A 21280-nucleotide genomic window follows, 5' to 3' on the forward strand; every position below is an offset into this window, starting at 1 on the left:
TATTTGAGATACAGGATTTCTTTTAGCTTTTTTAAAAAAAAAATTCATTCGGCTGCTTCAGGTCTCAGTCGCACCATGTGGGATCTTCCGTTGCAAGATGCAGGCCTCTCTAGTTGTCGCACGTGGGCTTAGTTGCTCTGCAGCATGTGGGATCTTAGTTCTCCAACCAGAGATCGAACCCACGTCCCCTGCATTGCTAGGCGGATTCTTAACCACTGGACCACCAAGGGGAGTCCTGGGATTTCTTATTTTTTTAAAACCTCTTTCATTATGGAAATTATCAAACATATAACAGTAGAGATTAGAATGCAAGGAACACTCACGTCCCTACTGCCCAACTTTAACAGTTATCAATTCAAGGCCAGTTCTCTGCTGTGCTCACCCTGTTCCCCTCCTCCCACCCAAGTTCTAGGAGATTTGGAAGCAAATCCTAATGTTATATCAATTCATCCATAAAGTTTTAGTATATTGCTCCAGAAGACGTAAGACTTAAAAAATTCTACCACAATACCATTATTATTCCTAAAAATTCTAACAAGAATCCTGTAATCAAATATCCATTGTTCAAATTTCCCCGTCTCATTTTTCCCCTTATAAGGTCCATGCGTTGATTTATTTGCTCTGTCTCTTAAGACTCCCTTTCTGTTTTCACATAATTTCTTTCTTTTTTTTTTTTTAATTTTCACATAATTTCTTTGTTGAGGAAACCAGGTTGCTTGGAGGCATGAGTGTTGGGGAATATGGGGGGAGAGCTGAGAACCAAGGCAGCGAGAGCAGAACAGGGAAGGATGGGGTGGGTGAGTGATGGCCAGACAGCAGGGACAGCCATCTGTGGGAAGGAGCCAGGAAGCCGGGGCCCATCCCAGGCAGGGAGGAAAATCAGAGCTGCTGAGGGTGGCTGGTCCCAGTGATCCCCCTGAGGCCCTGCAGCCGCGGGGACAGAAGGAAGGAGGAAGGATGGCCTGAGCCGAGGAGCAGGGGCAGAGCTCATGTTGGCAGGAGGTCAGGCTGCCTCATCAGGCTGGAGGTAAAGGGGGGGGCAGGGCCTGATCAGGCCTGGGAGGAACAGGATGTCTGTGCTGGGGAGGGAGAGAAAGGACAGTGCCAAAAACCCAGGTTCTGGGCCATCCTGGCTCCTCCCCACCTGGCCCTGTCCCAGGAGCCCCTCCCTGTCCTCCCAGCTGCAAATCCACCCTGGGGCCCGGATACTAGATCCCTTCGCAATGAGGGTGGTCCGTGGCCTGGATCCCTTGCTCTGCCTTCTCCTCCTCATATTCCTGGACCCCCACAGACCTGAGGGGGGCCATCTGCCTCAGCGAAGATTTGAGTACAAGCTCAGCTTCAAAGGACCAAGGCTGGCATTGCCTGGGGTTGGAATACCCTTCTGGAGCCATCACGGAGGTAAAATGTCGGGTGAGGACCAGCCATGCCCAGTGTTCTTCAGAACACTGGAAGGGCTGACCAGCTCTGGATGGCTGTGACTGGGTGGGGAGTGGGCCTGCCAGTACAGCCACTGCCTAAGACGGGGCCAGGCCTGGGGCAGACAGTGCCAGGGGCCCCAGGACCCCCCGCCCCCGACCTGTCTCCTGCTCCACCACTACAGTCCCACCCCTACCCATCCGCCTTAGCTTCTCCTCTCTGCTTCTCCCCTTCTCTGCCCTGGGACTTCTCTCTCCTTCTCTTCTTACCTCTCCTTGGAGAACCCTTCACCACCCTGCCTCACGGACCTGTGAACACACACACACACACATGTTAATAGGCTGAGTCTCAGACTCACAGACACAAGGCAGCTTGGATCAGCACAGACTGATACTCTGGCTCTACTCTGTCAGGCTGTGGCTGTCCAGGAGACCTGGGGGGCAGCCTGGAGGGAGGCAGCCTCGTGGCCAGCTGTTTCACCAGAGAGGGCCCCAGCCCTGCCCTGTGTGTTTGTTGGGCGGAAGCAAGCATGAGAGCATCTTAGCTCATACGCTGTATTCAGGGCCTTCCAAACCCAGACCTACAAAGAATCTGTCTTCTACTCGGTCTTGTTCTAAAAAGATTTTCGAGGATTTATATGGACCTATGCAACTGAGAGGAATTTAAATTAGGAGTGAGCCAGAAGAATGAGACAGTGTTAGGACTGAGGCATGAAATAAGACCAGGAACACGGCTTGCTACCAAAATGTGCGCTGTGACGCCTGCCCGCTCTTAGAGCTGAGCCGTGAACCTGGTCTAGAGCCTCCCAGCAGCCAAACCGAAGAGAGAAAGCAGATCCATTGTGTATTTCTGTGTCTATGAGGTATAATTTCTGAAAAAACGCATCATTCCTGAGACCAGAGCAAATATCCTTTTAAGAAGACAGGCCCTCTTAGCATGGCTTTAGGCTTTATGGTTTCTCCCTCATAAAGACCCAGGAGGTAAACAAAGGAGGAGGCTGTTCCCCATAGAAAGAGCAGGCCCTGCCTTGGGCCCAGGATAGTAGGACCATAGTCATTGTTCTGGGCCACGCCAAGTCTGGGGTGTTCCAGGACATATGGGGGAGCAGAGGCATATTCTTCAAGGTCATTCAGAGATACGCTCACTGTCCATTCACTCATCACCCTTTGATCCGACTCACCCCCATGTCCTCTGTGCCCCGCCCAGAGACACAGGGCCGAGTCAGTTTCGAGGAGCCTGCAGTCTGCAGTGAGGTCCCCTGAACAATCCACCGGAGGCCCAGCGCAGAAGTGTGGCAGACATGGGCAACCTCTGCCTCCTTCAGAGGCGGTGGTGGCTCCCAACAGCTCCAGCCCTCCTGGCCTTACAGCCTCTGAGCCTCCCTGCCCCCAGCTCTGGCCTCTGCCGAGCAAACAGGCTGGATTAGCAGTCTCCAGGACATGCTGGCAGGGCCTGGGCCCTGGGCCAGGTTCCAGGCTGGCAGGCCGCAGGGGAGTGGAGGCAGTTGGGGCAGGGCCTCTGGTCTCCCTTCTCCATTTCCTGCCAAACCTGCCTCAGTTTCTCGCTCCTTCCTTCCCTTTCCCCCAATCCCACCCACACCAGTGGTAATTCTCATACTCACTCCATCCCTCATGGCCAGTTCCCACCTCTGCTTTCATGCTTTCCCCACCTTGAGATGCCCCCTAGGTGCCCCCACCAGGAAGGCCCGTCTCTGTCTGGACATACCCATGTGTCCACTGCCTGGAGTCCTGGCCCTCCGCCTGGTTATCCTCTCAGGGTGTTCCCCTGTGCTCATGGTCTCCGGCCTGTCCTTTCCCTCATAGGCCTCTCTCTCCTCCTCTGAGAAACACGATGCTCCCATGCTCACTTGCTCAGTCATGTCTGACTCTTTGCAACTCCGTGGACTGCAGCCCGCCAGGCTCTTCTCTCCATGGGATTCTCCAGGCAGGAACACTGGAGTGGGTTGCCATTCCCTTTGGACACAAATCTTTCTCACGGTGGAAATGGCTTGTACTTTGGAGTCAGAGGGAGCTGGGTTCCCATTCACTTAGTTCCTTAATTTTTCTGAGCCTCAGCTTCCTCATCTATAAAATGGGGCCTTGAGACTTCCCTGGTGGTCTCATGGTTAAGACTCTAAGCTCCCACTGCTGGGGTCATGGGTTCGATCCCTGGTTGGGGAACTAAGATCCCCCATGCCATATGGCCAAAAATAGTATAATAAATAATTAAAAGATAAAAGGGGGCCCTACAAAAGCAAGCTGCACAGACTTGCAATGACACTTATGTGAGAACGCAGGTAAAGAGCTCTATGTGAGTCTGGAGACTTCGTTGACCCTCCCTCCCCCTGGCAAAGACCCAATCCCCACTTCTTCGGTGGATTCCACTGTCTGACCAGCCGGCTTATTACCTATTGGCTGTGATGTTCCCTCCTTCCCCCTTCTGGAGCCCAGCCTAGACCAGTGAGAGAGAGAGATGGGGGAGCAGGGGCTGGTGGGCCCCAGGCCCTGAGCTGCCCTGGCCCACAGATGCCATCCCGGGCCTGGAGGAGGTACGGCTGGCCCCATCCATGCGGAACCGGAGTGGCGCCGTGTGGAGTACAACTCCCGTCCTCTTCCCTGCCTGGGAGGTGGAGATACAGATGAGGGTGACCGGGCCGGGGCGCCAGGGAGCCCAGGGCATGGTGAGTGGTCCCCACGAAGCTTGGGCAGAAGGGGTGGGTCAGAGCAGCTGGTGGTGAGCCCGGGGTTTCAGCATCCTGCAGGGACCCCTGAGCTGAGCAGCTGCGGACCCGCAGGCCATGTGGTACACCCGGGGCAGGGGCCAGATAGGCCCTGTGCTGGGGGCGCCGGACTTGGGGGACGGCATTGGGATCCTCTTTGACTCCTCAGCCCAAGATCCCCAGGTGAGTGGTGATCTCCTGCCCATCGTCCCGCCCATACCCTCACCCTCCTGTGCCCGGGTCTCAGGCTGCTTGTCACCTCCCACACAGAACAGTCCTGCCATCCATGTGCTGGCCAGAGACAGGCACACCCTCTACGAGCCGCTTGGGTAAGGGCCCGCCTGGGTTGACCCCTACCTCATTCCTGGGCTGCGAGGAGCTTGGTGGTTACCCACACGGCCCACTGACAGAGAGCCCCCCCTCCTAGGGTTGCGCCCTCCTTGCTGTCCTCTCCTCTGAGCTGATGACACTGCCCAGGGCCCCCCTTTCACTAGGTCCCAGCTCTACCTCCTCCAGGGCCTGGGACCAGGGTTTGCTTGCTCTTCTTGGGAATTACTCCACGGAGTCCTCAAGTCACAGAACCCAACAGCCCCAGGGCAGCGGGGGTAGTGAAATGACACAGGGTGTGAGGCCCGTGCTCAGAGTTTTCACTCCCATCACCTCATCTTGACACTCTTGAGAAGTGGGGATTATTAGGCCCCAATTACAGGTGAAGACGCTGAGCCCAGAGAGGAGAAGTGATTTGCTCCAGGTCACACAGCTGTGCCTGGAGCTGAGATTTGAGGCCAGACTTGACGGTGGAGGGTCCACACCCTTTCCCGCACCAGCTGCCTGCCTGCCTGCCTGACTGCCAGCACTGTCCCTTTCTCTCCGATGACGTGGCTCCCCATCCCTCCGCATCCAGGATGCCTCCTCAGTAGCTGGGCCGGTTTGTCAGTGTCTCTTAGCAAACATCCCTCTTAGCTCATAACAATTAGAATAATTGCTAACATTTACGACCTGAGCTTACTGTACGCCAGGCACTGCGCCAAGCACTTCACGCTCATGGCTTGGTTAACCCTCATAACAATGTTATGAGGTAGTTTCAATTACTCTCCTCATTTTAAAGATGGAGGAACTCGGGTTTGGAAAGGTGAGGCAACTTGCCCAAGGTCACAGGGGCTCAGAGGGCAAACACGCCGCCGGGCTCTGGAGCCGGCTCTTCCCCTGCTCGGTGCTGCCCCCTCTCGGCCGAAGGCGGTGGTGACGGGCTCTCTGCCGTGAGAGCTTCTGTGTGTCCATGAGCCCAGACACACTCAGGATGTCTCAGCACTCCTAACTCTCTGGACCAGCTGCTTCACCCCCGTGGGGAGGCCGACTGGTCATAGTCTTTGGCTGCTAGGATGGGTCTCATGCTGTCTGTCCTGCTATGGGCCAAGAGTGGCAGAAAGAAGAAAGAGAAGCCGTACCCAGAGGGAAGCCAGTGGGAGACCGTGGAGGCAGTGGTGGGTCTGTGGGTAGAAATCCCACAGCTGGTCCAGGCTGAGCCCTAGGGAAGTGTCCCAGGGTGGGCCTCGGCCTCTTCTGTGGATTCCAAGTCCCAGCATTCTGCCAGGCAAGGCTCGCTTTCCCACTCCTCTCTCTTCTGCTGCAAGAGCAGAATACAGCAACGGAGGCTGGAGCTAGACCAGTCCCAGTGGGGGCGGGTGGCACTGCAGGCCTGGGCAGCACAGCCTCTGGGACCACACCTACTGGTTAGGCCTTGGGTCCTGTGTGGCCTGGCTGGATTCCAAGTGCCCACAGGGATGGAGGCAGCCTGGTGCTGGGCTCCTGCCGCCAGGACTTCCGGAACCGGCCATACCCCTTCAGAGCACGGATCACCTACTGGGGGCAGAGGCTGCGTGTGAGTCGTCCTTCCTGCCTTTATGTGTCTACTGGGCAGAAAGTGCAGGTTACAGGGCTCAGAGCTCTGTGGATTCCCACGATCCCACAGACACACCTGTGAGAGCACACGCGGTCCCTGGCACATGCAGGCAACACCCATAGGGGTCCCTGCCCTCTACACAGACTCCTTACTTGCCCCCAGCACATGCCTAGGAGAGCTGGCACGAGCCCAGGTGTGCGAGCCCCTCCACGTCACTCTGATTCCAAGCTGCCCACCCGCCTTCCGGGTCAGGGAGTCAGTGAGTCAGGTGGGGACATTGCCCCTGCTGGGGCTGGGGGAGAGAAGTGGGCTTCCCCTGTGAGGAACTCATGCCCTTTGTATCCCTTAGGTGTCCTTGAACAGCGGCCTCACTCCCAGTGACCCAGATGAGGTCTGTGTCGACGTGGGACCCTTGCTTTTGGCCCCTGGAGGTTTCTTTGGGGTCTCGGCGGCCACAAGCATCCTGGCAGGTGAGGGCCTTCTGGGCAGAGAAGTGGTCCCCACTGAACACCCCTTCTAAGAAGCACTAGGGTGGGGCCAGCCAGTTCCTCACTGTGGGACCCAGGAAAGCCACAAACCCTCTCTGGACCTCTGTTACTATAGGGGAATGTTGTCTCTGCCTTGCAGAGTTGATGAAAGTCTCAAATGGGGTAAAACACGAGTCACTTCCATTTCACTGTTGGCTCCACAAGGGTCCCTAGCTGGGATCTGTGGGGCAAGAGGAAGAGGAACAGCCATGAGGGACATCTAGGAAATGGAGCAAAAGGATGTGATGTAACAGAGAGCCTGTGGAGGAACTCAGCTGGAGAGTAGGGGTGCAAGCAGAGGTGGCGACCTGGAATGCCAGGACTTTGGTCTTTAGACTCTAGGCACTGGGGAGCCATAGCAGGTTACTGGGGAGGAGAGTGACGTGGTCAGAGTCATGAGGAGGAGCAGGCAGCCCCTGTGTGGTTCTTCTGCCAGGAGCAGCCAGGCTCTGGGCCTGAGGGTACTGCTCAGCCTGTGGTCATGGCTCCAGGTCAGGACCACCCAGCTTTCCCATTCACTGGGGGTCCCCCTCTACCTCTCTGCTGGAGTCAACCCTCACAGCCCACCCGTCTGCTTATCTGACCCTCACACCTTTCCTATGAAGAGAGGCAAGATGAGGGTCAGAGCTGCTCAAAGTCACCCAGATCTCTTGCCTGCCTGGAACATAATGGAGGCTGGGGGTGAGGGCTGAGGGAGTGAGTTCCCTTCCCTGCTTTCTAGATGACCATGACGTCCTGTCCTTCCTGACCTTCAGTCTGCGGGAACAGGGTCCAGAGGTAATGGTGAACCTGGGCCTTCCCTGGGAGGAGGGCTGAGGGAGAAGCAACCCAGGGATCCCTCCCCTCCCCGGATGCTCTGCTCACATCCAGCTGTCAGAGCTGTCATTCCAACCCTTATCTCTACCTGCTTGCGGAGCTCTACTCAGGCCAAGCCTTGTGCTGGGAAGTGCTGGGGGCCAGCGGTGACCCAGAGCCAGGTCCTGTCCTCAAGGAGCTGTGGGAGCACTGAGGGGTCCTGACCAGTCAGGGGAGCAGGAAGACAGCATGGCAAAGATGAACGTGAAGGAACAGAGAGAGTGGCATAGACAAAGACCTGAGGGAGCTGCTGGGGTCTGGGCCACAGTGGGAGAGCCGGGTGTAAAGATCGGCAGTATAGCAGGGCTGGGAGGAGTGGGCCTATGCCAGGGTGACTGTTTGGTCAGGGAGGGGGACAGGGCTTGAGGGAGGCCCTGTGGGAAGATTCCACTGGCCCTCCTCTGGGTCTGGGGCCTAAGTACATGTCTTCTTTCTCCAGCCTCCCTCACAGCCCTTCCTGGAGATGGAGCAGCTCCGCCTGGCGAAGCAGCTGGAAGGGCTGCGGGCAAGGCTGGGCCTGGGCACCAAGGAAGACATGACTCCAAAGCTGAACTATGGGGTCCAGGAAGAGGGTAGGGACCCAGGGAACAGGCAGGTGGGCCAGGGACTCGATTGAGGGTCACATCCTCTTTCCTTCGAACCAAGAGCCCTTTAACCAGCGGGAAGGGGGACACCTGAGGAGGCCATGTCTAGGCAGGCTCTGCCCCATCACCCAGACACATCTTTCCAGGGGGAGAGTCTTGGAGGCAGAAGCCACACATTTCTGCCCCTCCAAGAAGGCTTCAAAAGATAGGATCTATTGCCCACCCCAGCAGTCTGCCTATCCCCACTCTGACCCGATCCCCAGGGGAACAAAGCTTCGGCCTGGAAGAGACACTGCACAGACACAGCCAGATCCTGCGGGCCCTCCAGGGTCTCTCCAAGCACTTGGCACAGGCTGAGCAGCAATGGAAGCAGCAGCTGGGGTCCCCAGGCCAGATCAGGCCTGAGGGAGGCTGGGTGAGTGGCCCTTTGAGCACCCAAGGGTCTGCCTACAGGCCCAGAGAAGCCGAGCTCCATAGGCACCGGATCTGATGGCACCAGTGATCTCTCTCTGTCCAGAAAGAGGGGCAAGCACTCTACCCGGGAACTCGTCTCCCCCAGGGTCTGGAGAGATAGGAGTGGGTGCATGCGTGCTTAGTCACTTCAGTCGTGTCTGACTCTTTGTGGCCCCGTGGACTGTATCCCACCAGGCTCCTCTGTCCATGGGGCAAGAATACTGGAGTGGGTTGCCATGCCCTTCTCTAGATCTTCCCAACCCAGGGATCGAACTTGCATCTCTTATGTCTTTTGCATTGGCAGGCGTGTTCTTTACCACTAGAGCCACCTGGGAAGCCCTGGAGGGAAAGGAGGGCAGGGGTGAAATGCTGCAGGTGGCAGGGTGGCGTGGATCTGCCCACTCCCAGGCGGGGGAGTGAGGTGGCGGTTGGGGGGGCTTGGCACAAGCAAAGGCCCACGGAGCCCATGGCTGGGGCTAGGGAAAGGAGTTGCCAGGTATTTAGACGCGGATCTCTAGACAAGTGACAAAAATAGACCGGGTGCTTATTTGCATGTAGCTCCACATGTGATCTGATTCACATCGCTTGCTTGCTTAATGCTCAGATGCACCAGAATCCTCGTTTCCCCTCCACTGACATCCTGGCTTCTCCCTCGGGGAATCACGTCCCATGGCAGACCCAGCCTGGGGCCTGAGAGCTGAGCTCAGTCAAGATGTTAGATGCCAGGCAGAAGAGGCCAGCAGCTCCTGTGAGCTTTGCTGGGCTCTGGCAGCTCGAGGTTTGAATCGTGTCCTCAGGACAGAGCAGCTGAGCCTGGGCTGCTGGAATAGGGCAGAGGGGAGGGACCAGGTCCTCCAAGGGCATGTCTCCCTGATCCTACTGCCAGGCCCAGGACTCCCCCTGCCAGGCTCCACCCACCCCTGAGAGAGGTGGCTACCTCTCCAGGTCACTGGGCAAGATGGCAGCCCAAGCACTGGGAGTTGACTGGCTGGGACCGGGGTGGCGGGGTGGGGATGGGAAGGGAGGGGGAAAGGAGACTTCTCAGGGAGAAGGGTTTGGGAGGAGGGGAAAATCAGAAGCCCAGATGCAAAGGGTCAGATAAACCTAGTGTATCCAAAATGAGGGCCCAGGTAATGGAGTGAGGCCTCTAGAAGGAAGAGGGCTGCCAATCCCCAGGGAAGGTGAACTCTGAGAAGTGGGGCTGTGCCCTGGACCCTAGAGAAGAGGCTGGTACTCCTGCAGGACTCAGCCAAGGTCAGTGCCCTACTCCGTGGACAGAAGACTCTGCTGCAAGACCTGCAAGAGATGAGGTAAGGGCACCAGGAGAGGAGGAACCTGGGGGAGAGGGAAGAGGAGCCCCCAGCCACCAACTTGCTTCTCTGCCTGAAGACCCCCCATCAGTCCTTTAATACTTTCATCATCTCCTGAGCAGCAAGCACAAAGCCTGGAAAACAGGGAGGGGCTAGGGGCAGAGTTAGGTTTGTTGAACAGAGCTGAATTTAACTGAATCAAGTTTAAAGTTTTGAAACTCCTAGTTTAAACACAATTCCCTGAGACAGTCTCACCCCAGGGAGGGTTAGTAAAATCGAGCCTTCCTTCAGTGATAGCTTCTGGAAGGAGGGGACATTTTGAAGTGGTTCTTGGATGGAACACAACCAAAAACAGGCCCAGTTGGGGGATGGGCAGTCCCTGACTTCATTTTACCACCCTCTGGCCCCTCAGCATCCCACTCTAGGCCCAGGCCTCTGGAGTTACCCATAGAGCCCTAGGGGCATGGGGTCACCTTGATGCCAGGGGAGGAGAGGGGCTTCAGGCTGTATGCTGTGGCTCCTCCACAACCCTAGCCCTCCTCCCTAAATCTAGATTCCCCAGGGCTGGGAACATGAGGAGGAAGAGGATCTAAATCTCTGGGGGCCAGGGACTGAAGGCAGAGCCCAGGGAGCCTGGGGTTGGGATGGACTGCTAAGGGAGATGCTTTTCTGAACTAAAGTGTCTCAAGGAGAAGCTCTGGGTTGGGGGGAAGACCACCAGTCCCCAAAAGGGGCCTTATGGGTGGTGCCTGTTCGTCACCCAGCTGCTCCTTTGAGGATTATGCTGCTGCTGCTGCTAAGTCACTTCAGTCGTATCCGACTCTGTGTGACCCCATAGACGGAAGCCCACCAGGCTCCCCCGTCCCTGGGATTCTCCAGGCAAGAACACTGGAGTGGGTTGCCATTTCCTTCTCCAATGTGTGAAAGTGAAAAGTGAAAGTGAAGTCGCTCAGTCGTGTCTGACCCTTAGCGACCCCACGGACTGCAGTCTACCAGGCTCCTCCATCCATGGGATTTTCTAGGCAATAGTACTGGAGTGGCTTGCCATTGCCTTCTCCGTTGAGGATTATAGGAAATCCATAATTAGGTAATTTGGGTGCAGTCAGAAGGGATAATGGTTTCTCTCTCTTGGTTTCCACCCTGTACCAGGGATGCAGCTGCTCACATGGCCTCAAGAGCCCAGGTCTTCTACCTGCCTGTGGGCACCAAGCATCATTTCTCAGAGCTGGCTCAGATCCTGAGCCTCCTGCAGAAGGACCTGCGGGGCCCAGCGGTGAGAGGGACAGGAGCGAGGACCACGGGGCTCAGCCCGCTTCTACTGGCACTTCCACAGCCCCAGGCCCCTCCTGCCTTTGCCCTTCTCCCCGGACTCCTGTCAGGCACACCTGTGTCCGTGTTTGTGTGTGCATGCACATGGGCATGCAGGCGCACAGATTGCATCTTCTCTCTGCTTTCTCTGCTCTCTGGAGAGTCCCCCAGACTGTCAGTACCAGCAGGGCCCTGGAGATCACTTGGTCCAACTCCCACAGTGACCAGAAGATAAATGGGAATGGGCTGTGCCCAAGGTCATTCAAAGCTTAGTGGTGAAGTCCGCTCTTTCCTGTGCCCTACTCCATCTTGCTAATTTTCCTCACCCTCTCCATCACCCTGTCTTTTGCTCTGTATTTCTCTCTCTCACTTATCTCTAGAGCCTTCAGCCCTCTGAAGATCGCAGGCCCCAGGCCCTCCTGGCTGTTCCCACAAATAGGGACATAGGAGCTGGGGTGGGGAGGCATCTTTGTACCCTGACCCCTCTCCAAGTTCCCAGGATGAGAGCCAGGGTGCCCCAACATTGAGAGAGGGAAGCAAAACCCCCCAGTGATCCAGATTCTAGGTCCCCTCCCTCCTTCTGAGTAAGAAGCTGATCTAAGATCTTAGAACATCTCTTTTCAGAGAGCAGCAGCCAAGGACCCTCGCTCACCTGGCAGGTCCCCAAGGGTTTCCTCATGCCTGCAGCCTGGCATCTTCCTCTTGTTCCTCCTCATCCAGACTATGGGCTTCTTCTGCTATGTACACTTCAGGTGGGAGTTCCCATGTGCAGGACTTCCCACACCTACCTGGCGTCTCTTGGGTCTGGACCATAGAGATTCAATTTGAGAAATGGGGATACTAAGGTTCCAGTGGGGAGATCCACATGGTCCACCAGCTGGCAAGGAGCAGTGCCCAAGTTAGGGCCCATTTTTTCCATAGAGATGCTGACTACCCGCTCAGCTGCTGGCCCCATCTGAGTCCTCTCCTCACAGAATTCACTCTCTAATGTGAGAAACTGACAAGTAACTAACAGTCACATCCTTTGTGATCACTGCCATGACAGCAGGAAGCTCAGGGGCTTAAAAAGTGCTGGAAAAAGCACTAGAGCCAGGTTGGAGAGATGAGGGAATCACCTGGAAGGGATATTTGATATGGATCATCAAGGCAAGTAGGAGTGTTTCAAGCCCAACAAGATAAGTAAAAGCATTGATGTAGAGGAAACATCATGAGAAACGACATGGAAGCATGAAAATATGTATATATATATATGAGAAGAAGTGGCAAGTTCAGTACTGCTAGAGCTAAAGGTTTGTGAAACTAGGCAAAGAGAATTTAAAAGTTTGGGGGCATGTCACAGTTTCTGCTTGATGAATGTTTGTAAACGAGTAAGACATTTAGATGTAAGATGTGCCAAGGAGCTCAGAAATGGGGCAGTCCTTGTTGGTGGTATTTCAAGACAAAAGGAATCAGTGTGAGCTGTGATGGTCCTGGAGGAGGAATGGAGTATGCTGAGTTTTAAAAGCAGAGTGGGAGAGGAGATGGCCTGCAGGTGCGCAGAACAGCAAAGGTATGAGGGTGGAAATGATGACAGGCTTATGTTACATAGGAATGCAGTGGTAGTCATAAGGCTGGAGCCACCTGGACAGAATTTGAATGCCAGGAAGAAAGTGTGGTACTGATAGAGCAGACCAAGGGTGTCATAGAAGTTCTCAGAGCAGGGGGTGCTGTGGTCCAGTGAGTGTAGGACAGTGAGTGCAGTAAATATAAAGAGCTTGGTCTCAAGAACCCAGAAGGGAGAAGCCCAAGTGACCTTCTTCTCTCCCTGGCAGCAAGCAGAAGCTGGACAAGGGCCTTCAGGATTATTTGTCCACATGCAGCCTTCCTCTGAGTTCTACACCACAAATCCCTAGGGCCCTGGGGGCTCTTCGGAGGCAGCCCTTCTCCCCCAGCATAGAGGCGTGACCTACTTCGAAGCCCTGATGAAATGTCCACTTCTCATCACTAGGAAGTCAACATGTACCTGGGGGTAGAGGGCTTGGCTGGTGTTTTCTGCCTCTGGGTACCCAGCTCCTACCCAAACCTTAGCTTTTGGGCACATCCACCCTTATTAAAGGCAATTTCCCTCTCCCCATGCCTTGATATGCTCATTTACCTTCCAGCATCACCTTAATCTCTGAAGGCTTCAACTTCTTCCAGATGGTCACTGGGAGTGGGCTCCAAGCAGGAAAGAAGGCCCAGGGCTGGCTTGACTGCCAAAAAAACAGATAACCCATAGACCTGAACTCGGGACTCTGTTGGGAGATGGCATCACAGCTGTGTATAATTCTGTCCCCAAATTCACCCAAAACAAGGAAGGGTGCCTCCAAGTGCCCTTCCTGGTCCAGCCCAGCCAGCATCACCAAGAACAACTCTCTCCCTGCTCCCTGTAACTCCAGGGGTCAGCAGGGCAGGTGCGTGACCGAGAACTCTGAAAGGCAACCCATGGAGCCGTAATTGGGATTCCCCACTCTCTGGTCTCCCTCCCTTTCTCAGCGTCAAGCTCTTTGGGCAGCTGCTGGGGCGATGGGTTGGAAAGAAGGTTGGGGTAGAGCCCAGGGCTACTTGCACCTCCCAGCTGAAATCCTGGTTATCAGCCATCCGGGGGAGAAGGAAGTAGGGAGAACAGGGTTCTGGGGCGCATAAAAGCACAACTCATTCCCCTGGGGAGCGACCCCCCGCCCCCCATTAACGGCAGCCCCAAACAGTTGTCAGCAGTGCCCAGCGGAGCTTGGCATGGAAGGAGGCACGTTGGGGAGGCGGGAGTGAGGAGCGGGCACGTGGTCCAGTCTGCTCAGCCCCGTGCATGCCCCCCGCCCCCTGTGAGGAGGGGTTTGGGGCTATGGAGGCGGGCCCGGGCAGGGGCGGGCGGTGGGCGGTGCAGAGCGTGGGGAGCCTGCCTGCCGCGGGAGCTGTCCCTGAGACCTAGTGCTGAAGTAGGAGCGGACGTGCCTGGGTGCCCGCCGCGTGGTAATCGGCGCCTGGTGCCCGGGTCAGCGAAGACCATGGCGTTCATGGTGAAGACCATGGTGGGCGGCCAGCTGAAGAACCTCACTGGGAGCCTGGGGGGCGGCGAGGACAAGGGGGACGGGGACAAGTCGGCCGCCGAAGCTCAGGGCATGAGCCGAGAGGAGTATGAGGAGTATCAGAAGCAACTGGTGGAAGAGAAGTAAGTGGCATCCCTTCCTGGTTCCAACGGCCCTCCCCACCCCCTGAGAGCCGCCCGGCCCACCCTCAGGGCAGTCTCAGACCCCGAGCCCCTTCCCTACTTTTCCAGACTAAGTAAGGGCCCGGCGGCGCCCTCTAGCCTGCCCCCAGAGCCACCCCATCTCCAACCTAGAACCCCGCTCCACTTTTACATTCGGGCCCAGAGGGAGTGGGGGCAGGGGCGACAGGGGCCTGAGACGAGGTGGGGGCACGTGCATATCTGACGAAACAAGTAATCCCTTAATCCGATCTGGTCTCAGCCGTCTGTGTCTTCCAACTGGAGCTCCTCTGAGCCTGAGGCTCAGAGAAAAGCGCTGCAGCTAAGGGAGAATCATTTATGGAGACAGATCCTGAGATGAGGGCACTCTTGTGTGAGGACAGTGCTGAGACAGAGAGGTACCTGGAGTGGAGTTAGGGGCTCAGCTCCACACTAGGCTGCTTGGGTCAGATCCTGGCTTCGCTTCTTTTTTGCTGGGTGACCGTAGGCAAGTTACTTAACCGTTCTGTGCCTCAGTTTCTTCTGTAAAATGTGGGTGGTGATAAAACATGCTGTATATGTTTATGAGGGTTAATACTTAATGCACATAAGCCGCTTAGCAAGACACCTGGCACATGGCAAACCATTAAATGTTAGCTATTATTTCATTTAATCATGATAACAGTTTTGTGAGCTGCAAAATCTTATCCTCATTTTACAAAACAGGAAAGTAAATGATTTACTCAAAGACAAAAAGTGGTAGTGGAGCCAGGATGCGAACCAGTGTCTGTCCCAGATACTTTTCCCCACACTGACACAACTTGTCAGAAAAAGAAAAGACAGAGTCAGACGCCACCTATATTCGGGTGCGGAGAGCCAGACAGACGTGCCCCGATAGCTGCATCAGGCGACGTGCGTGGAGGCAATAAAGGGCACTGTGATACCCGGGAGAGGCAGTGAAGGTTAATCATACCGACCAGCGGCCGGCGGGGGCGGGAGCCAAGTAAACTTCGGCTGGGACAGAGAGACCCTTCCCGCCCCTTCCTCGCAGGCCCCGCCCGTTTTCTCAGCCCCGGCGGTGATTCCGCCCCCGGTGCCCCCACAGGATGGAGCGGGATGCGCAGTTCACGCAGAGGAAGGCAGAGCGGGCCACGCTTCGGAGCCACTTCCGAGACAAATACCGGCTGCCCAAGGTAAGCTTAGGACCCTGAGCTGTGGGCTCCCGACTTTGCCCTACTCCTGGCGCTGCAACTCTCAGGGAGTGTTTGATTAAATTAATGATTCTCTCACTCCTTCATTCATTCATGGTTAATTAGTGCCTGCCAAGGGCCAGGGCTTGACGCTGAGAGGTAGCCCAGTCCAGATGGGTTTGAGTTTCTGGAGTCAATCCAGGCCCCTTCTCTCCTCCAACCCCCACTCACCCAACCCAGAGTCAGGCCTAGGCAGATGAAGAGTTGGAAGGCAGTAGATTCTACCTCAGGGGTAAAATCTCTTGGTGCTTCTGAACACCCAGGGAGGGAGGTGGACAGAGAGAAGGCAGCACCTTCTGTGTGCTTAATCTTCATGCTCTTACCTAACCCTTCAGTAACTCTGCCAGGTAGCTACTACCCACATCTACAGATAAGGAAACTGAGGCTCAGGGTGACTCAGATGGTAAAGCGTCTGCCTGCAGTGCGGGAGACCCGGGTTCAATCCCTGGGTTGGGGCGATCCCCTGGAGAAGAAAAAGGCACCCCACTCCAGTACTCTTGCCTGGAAAATTCCATGGACTTGAGGAGCCTGGTAAGCTACAGTCCATGGGGTCGCAAAGAGTCGGACACGACTGAGCAACTTCACTCACTCACTTTATGGTCATACACAGCCAGAGAGTGACGGGAGTGGGAAAAGAGATCAAGCCTGTACCTGCTGAGCCTGCACTTGCTCCCAGACCCCTGGTTGCCTTCCAAAGTATGAAGTCTGTCTGCAGAGAATAAAGTACCCCTTTGGTTGCCCAAGTAGCTAGGAGGGTGTCTCCTCTAGGCTCTGCAGCATCAGATGACCATGTAAGAGTTCTGCTCCTGTTGCCTAAGGAGGGAAATGAGGCACAAGCCACTCCCCCTGCCCAGAAGCTAGACTCTGAGGAGAAAGGGAAGCACAGGCTACAGTACACCTGAACTTGATCTTCCACTGGAATTGGAGGATCAGATATGTGAATGTCATATTCACTCATTCAGTACATGTTTACTGAGCCCCTGGCTGCCTCTGATTTCCCACAGGGCACTAGTCTTTTGAAAATCTCTCAAAGGGAGAGTCAAATTCAGCTAGGAATGGATCATTCCTCAAATGCTTGCACTAAGCATACAAGAGACATGACTCTGCCATCAAAGAACTCTGAGTCCACTAGGAGAGAGAAGACTTGGCTCTAACTGAGTAGGACATAAAGTGGAAAGCCAAAGAGCCCCCAAAGGGACAGGGAAGTGCAATGACCATCAGTAGGAGGGTGCTTTGCAAAGAGGACACAAATGTTGGAATGAGGGGCATAGGTTTACATTCAGCTCACCCACTTCCTAGTGGTGTGACTTTTGGCAAATTACTAAAGCTATCTGAGCCTCAATTTCCTTATTTGTAAAATGGAGAAAATAATACCTACCTCACAGGGTTGTTGTGAGCATTAAAAGCACTCAGCTCAGTGTCAGCCACGTGATAGGTGTTGGATGAATGGAATCCATCACTGTGATGGGTAACATTCTTCAGTGTAGTTAATGACAGTCAACACACAACTTGGCTGACTCAGTCTGACTCCAAAGTACTTTTATGTTGTCATTACTCACTGCACTAGGGTCTTACCTTCAGTTTCTCAGGGTGAAGTAAGGTGGTGTGAAAGGGCAAGGTCTCCATATCCAAGCGTCAAAAGCTTGGTCCTGGCATGGAGAAGGGGGGCTGGGTTCACTGGAACCTGGAGTTCCAGAATCTTGGGGCCTGGAACGCAGTCCAGGCTTCTCCTTGCCCCTCAACTCTGAGTCCCCACAGACCACCAACCCCACCACACCCCTTTCCCTCTTCCCTTCAGAACGAAACAGATGAGAGCCAGATCCAGATGGCAGGTGGAGACGTGGAGCTGCCCCGGGAGCTGGCCAAGATGATTGAGGAGGACACAGAGGAGGAGGAGGAGAGGGCCTCGGTCCTCGGGCAGCTGGCCAGCCTCCCTGGCTTGGACCTGGGCTCACTCAAGGACAAGGCCCAGAGCACATTGGGGGACCTCAAGCAATCAGCTGAGAAGTGCCACATCATGTGACTACTTCCCCTGGGGTTACCCACGGGGGTGACCAGAGGGCTGGGCCCACACAAACGCTGAGAGCATGTCTCAGCTTCCAGGGACCCATATCCCATCTTGGCTTTGTCTCCCTGCCCCAGGCCAGCCCCAGGACCCTTCTCATCCAGGGCTCCAGTCTGCCTTCCACTCTTGCCCTCTCTACTGGGAGCAAAGTAACCATTCCTCACCCTACCCCTCAGGACCCACCATCCCTACTCAGCCTGGGAAGCCCTCCCAGGATTGTAGGAATAGACCTGACCCTCTCTGACCATGCCCCCAAGTTCCTGCACACAGGAGAACCCATAGAGGGACACACAGAGGGACACAGAGATCCTGGCGTGTGCAGAGGGGTATATCACAGATGCATCCTGGCACACACAGACACAAACACGGGCCAGCTCCCCTGGGTGCCTAGCTCCTCTAGACACCAACACTCAGATATGCTCAGGGGAGCTTTAAGCAGACACTCACAACAGACAGGAGGCCTGAGTTCAAGTCTCCACCTTTATTCTCCTTAAAACCCACCACCCTGTCTGGGCCTCAGTTCATCATCTATAAAATGGAATGGACTGGGTGACTTCTAAGACTTCCTACCTTGGCCTCCCTGACCCTTGAGAGTCAGCCCCACACCCCTTGGGTAGAGCAGCAGCTGCAGCCATAGTCTCAAGCGGCCGCCACTGTGGGCTCTGGCTCTTGGAAGCTGAGTGATGCTATGTGAGGGGCTTAGTGCCAAGGATGAAGCTGGCACTGAACAGTAGCCCAGGAGGCTCCAGGCCTTCTCTGGGCCCAGGGCCCAGCCAATTTCTGTTCTGTTCCTGTAGAACTCTCTCTGGATTCCATAGCTGGATTTCCTCTCTCAGTTCAGTGAAAAATAAAAATTCCAAATGACTTGCCTATTCTCCTACTTCTTACTGACCTCCAGGAGTCTCGGTTTTCACAGGCCCCTAACCTTGCCCTTGGAGGGATATTCTCTACCTCCTCATCCACAGCCTTCATAGGAGTGCCAACTCCTATAAGATACTCAAGCAGTCATCTAGATGGGCTGTGCCAGGGAAAGCAGGGCTTCTGGGGCATTACCTGAGCCTGCAGGAGGGGTTAAGACTCAACCACAGCTGTCTCTGGCACCTGTGCTATCCCCTTCCACATCTTGGCCATCAAAGTTGTAACAAAAAGGCAGGGCAACTGCCTTCTAGCCCAGGCACTGCTGTGTGACTTTGAGCAGGTCCCTTTCCCTCTCTGAGCCTGTTTCCTCCCCTGCCCTGTGATATTAAGAGCCCCCACCCAATAATAATAACACCTGGTTCAAAGGGTGGCCATTTGTAAAGCCCTTGGCACATGATGGACCATATCAATAAATGGTAACTTGTTCTTAAAAAAAAAAGTGTAGAGTCCAGTTCTCACCCTGCTCAGCTATGTGCGTGCTCCCGGGATAGGGTATCCAGGAGACCAACTAGGAGGCTCCGCAAGCAGGCCATCTCAGAGGCCTGAGAAGAACACGGTGCTACAGGCAGATCCTGGTGCCCCTGTTTGACACCAGACTGTAGAGAAGCCAGCCAAGGTTTACAGGCGGAAGAGCCATCTCGGCGTTTGGTTTCAAGGGCAAAGCTTCCATTAGGCTCCTTTGTAAAATAAGAACACGAAACATAAAACCTGTGCAGTAGGTAACGTAGGGAGGCAGAGGTGGGAGAGAACCAGAGGACGACGAGTTAGGATAGTGGGGCCAGGGAGGGACGCAGGCCCAGGGTCTGGGCAGTGATGCTCAGCTGTCACGCTGGGTCTTCTGTCTTGAACCCTACAGGGAAAGGGGCCTGGGCTGCCCCCAAGGGTGGTCATGGGACAAAAACACCTCCTGACCTTCCTGGAGCTGGAGGAGACCAAGTTCTGGCCCGAGGTTGTTGGGGGTGGGGCATGGGCCACTTCGGCAGCATCAGCAGCAAGGCCCACGTCAGCACTCCGCCCTCCAGGGGCCTTCTGCCTAATGGGACTGGACAGACCCTTTCCCCTCAGTGGTTTGCAGGACCAAAAGCGAAAGAGCAGGGATGCGGGCCGTGGGGAGGCCGGGGGGTGAGCACTCACTGAACCCTCACAAAATGGGCTGGCTGGGGCCTGGGGTTAGGGAGTGGGAAGGGGCCGAGCCCCCACTCTGGCTCCTTGCTCACAGCCTGAGAACCTTGAGGGGCCCTGACCTGTCTGCCTGTCCCTGGAATCGAGGTGGAGGGGGCAGTGAAGGCTCCGGGGCTCAGGCAGAGATGGACAAGGAGGGTAGGCTGAGGGGTGCACAGGCTCTGCTCGCCTCTCCCCGCCTTGCTCTTCCTTCCCCTACTCTCTGGGCTTCCCTGTCAGCCCGTGGCCTTCTCATCTGTATTTCCAACCCTCGGTCTCACTCCTGGCTCACACCCACCCAACACCCACGCCTTCAACATGAGGCTGCCCTGGCCGAGCTGGAGTCCCCCCGGTATCTGCCGCACTCTCAGCCCTCAGCCCGGCAGTCCACCACTAGACAGCCACTCTCCTCCCATCCTGCTTCTACTCCCACTTAGACCATCACTTTCTTGATGATTAGTCCATCCTTCCGGTATGACGTGAGAGCCACGAAGCCGCTTACCACCAAAACTTGCCAGACCAATGCAAGTCCCACCATTAGGACACAATAGTTTAGAGAAGGAATCTTTCTTCTCCTGGCCCCTCCCTGCTGCCCTCTCCTTTCTTCCTTCTCACCCCGCAGGCAGTCTGAGGATGCAGGACATGTTGACAGGGGGTGAGACAGCCCCTCCAGCCCCTCTCACACGTTCAGGAGGAGGACAAAAGAGATGGCCGGCCTGCCCCCATCACTCCCACCCTCAGGTTCTTTGGCCCCAGAAACAGGGGACTTCAGGGAGATAAGAGGTGACCCCTGCCCCTGCCCCTTCTGCCTTCACCCCTGCAGACAGCCCAGCCCAGGCCTGGTTCCCAGAGGGAGGAGGGGTACAGAGAGATGTGACTTTCCAGAGGCCAGTGGATCTCCAGGGAGGAGCTAGAGAGGGTGGTGATGGGTTTGGAGTTGAGAGGCTCTTCCCTTCCCCCAGTGGCCATATGGTCCCTCCTCCAACACTGGAGGCCCTGGCAGGGGCAGGCAATGGGACATCTGGGGGATGTCCATTTGCTGAGCCCGAGCTGCTGGCAGCGCCTACTGACCCAGCTGACTCCTGAGGCTGGGTTGGGGGTGGGGAGCCACACATGAGGGGAGCGCGAGGAAACCGTGGCGCCTGCTGCCCTGCCTCCCACCCGGTGCCTGCCAGACATCACTGTTCCCAGAATCTGTGTGAAGCTTCGAGCAAGCGAGCCAGGCTGGGCTGGGTCTGGGGAAGCAGCAACGCTGAGGCTGCCTTGTCTCTAATCAACAAGAACCACTCCTGTGTCTGTCCGATTGTGACCGCAAGCCTGTGTGTGGTCAGCGTGGGCCTGTGAGCTTGCTCGTGGGTTTCGGTGCTTCTGTAGGTGTCTGTGGCCCGTGGCCTGTTAGTGTCTGTGTGTGTGTGTATGTGTGTGGCGGGGGCTGGGAGGTCCAGATGTATAGGTGTGGATGTGAGTTACTCTGGGGAAAGTGCCCCTTTCTTTCACACCCCAGCCTCAGGGTTGGGCCGTCTCCCTCTCAGGGAGGGCCTGATGGCAGCTGGCCTCTGAGGACAACAGCCCTTCTAGACGGCCTCCCTCAGGAACCAAGGATCTG

At 55.8% G+C, this 21280-nt stretch overlaps 1 protein-coding gene across 4 annotated transcripts; it reads left to right on the forward strand.

Annotated features, from left to right (window-relative positions):
* Positions 1-206: 206 nt before the first annotated feature.
* LOC129550073 (complexin-3) lies at positions 207-18058 on the forward strand. Of its 4 annotated transcripts, XM_088829528.1 has the most exons (15): positions 1224-1401; positions 3945-4099; positions 4214-4321; positions 4409-4467; positions 5247-5270; positions 5921-6020; positions 6391-6511; positions 7290-7345; positions 7863-7995; positions 8271-8422; positions 8656-8764; positions 9680-9770; positions 10920-11043; positions 11703-11830; positions 12890-13179. In XM_088829528.1, exons 1-15 carry the CDS (start codon positions 1224-1226, stop codon positions 13020-13022), a joined length of 1671 nt encoding a protein of 556 aa, XP_088685654.1. In that variant the 3' UTR covers positions 13023-13179. The 4 variants fall into 4 exon arrangements, with proteins under 4 accessions (XP_088685652.1, XP_088685654.1, XP_088685653.1 ...); XM_088829527.1 differs by lacking the exons at positions 5247-5270; positions 8656-8764; positions 12890-13179 and adding exons at positions 15386-15473; positions 17329-18058 and having other exon boundaries at positions 9703-9770; positions 10920-11058; XM_088829526.1 differs by lacking the exons at positions 5247-5270; positions 8656-8764 and having other exon boundaries at positions 207-1401; positions 9703-9770.
* The last annotated feature ends 3222 nt before the right edge of the window (positions 18059-21280 follow it).

The sequence above is a fragment of the Moschus berezovskii genome, chromosome 21 (assembly GCF_049115385.1).
Source record: "Moschus berezovskii isolate FMDL1 chromosome 21, NW_MosBer_1.0, whole genome shotgun sequence".
NCBI lineage: Eukaryota > Metazoa > Chordata > Mammalia > Artiodactyla > Moschidae > Moschus > Moschus berezovskii.

What these genes read in the sequence shown, in the direction of transcription:
- LOC129550073 (XM_088829527.1), top strand. Translation starts at nt 1,224, where the DNA reads ATGAGGGTGGTCCGTGGCCTGGATCCCTTGCTCTGCCTTCTCCTCCTC. An exon ending in ACCCTCTACGAGCCGCTTGG is followed by an intron (nt 4,468 to 5,920) that starts GTAAGGGCCCGC and finishes AAGTGCCCACAG; the next exon opens with GGATGGAGGCAGCCTGGTGC. An exon ending in TGCGGGAACAGGGTCCAGAG is followed by an intron (nt 7,346 to 7,862) that starts GTAATGGTGAAC and finishes TTCTTTCTCCAG; the next exon opens with CCTCCCTCACAGCCCTTCCT.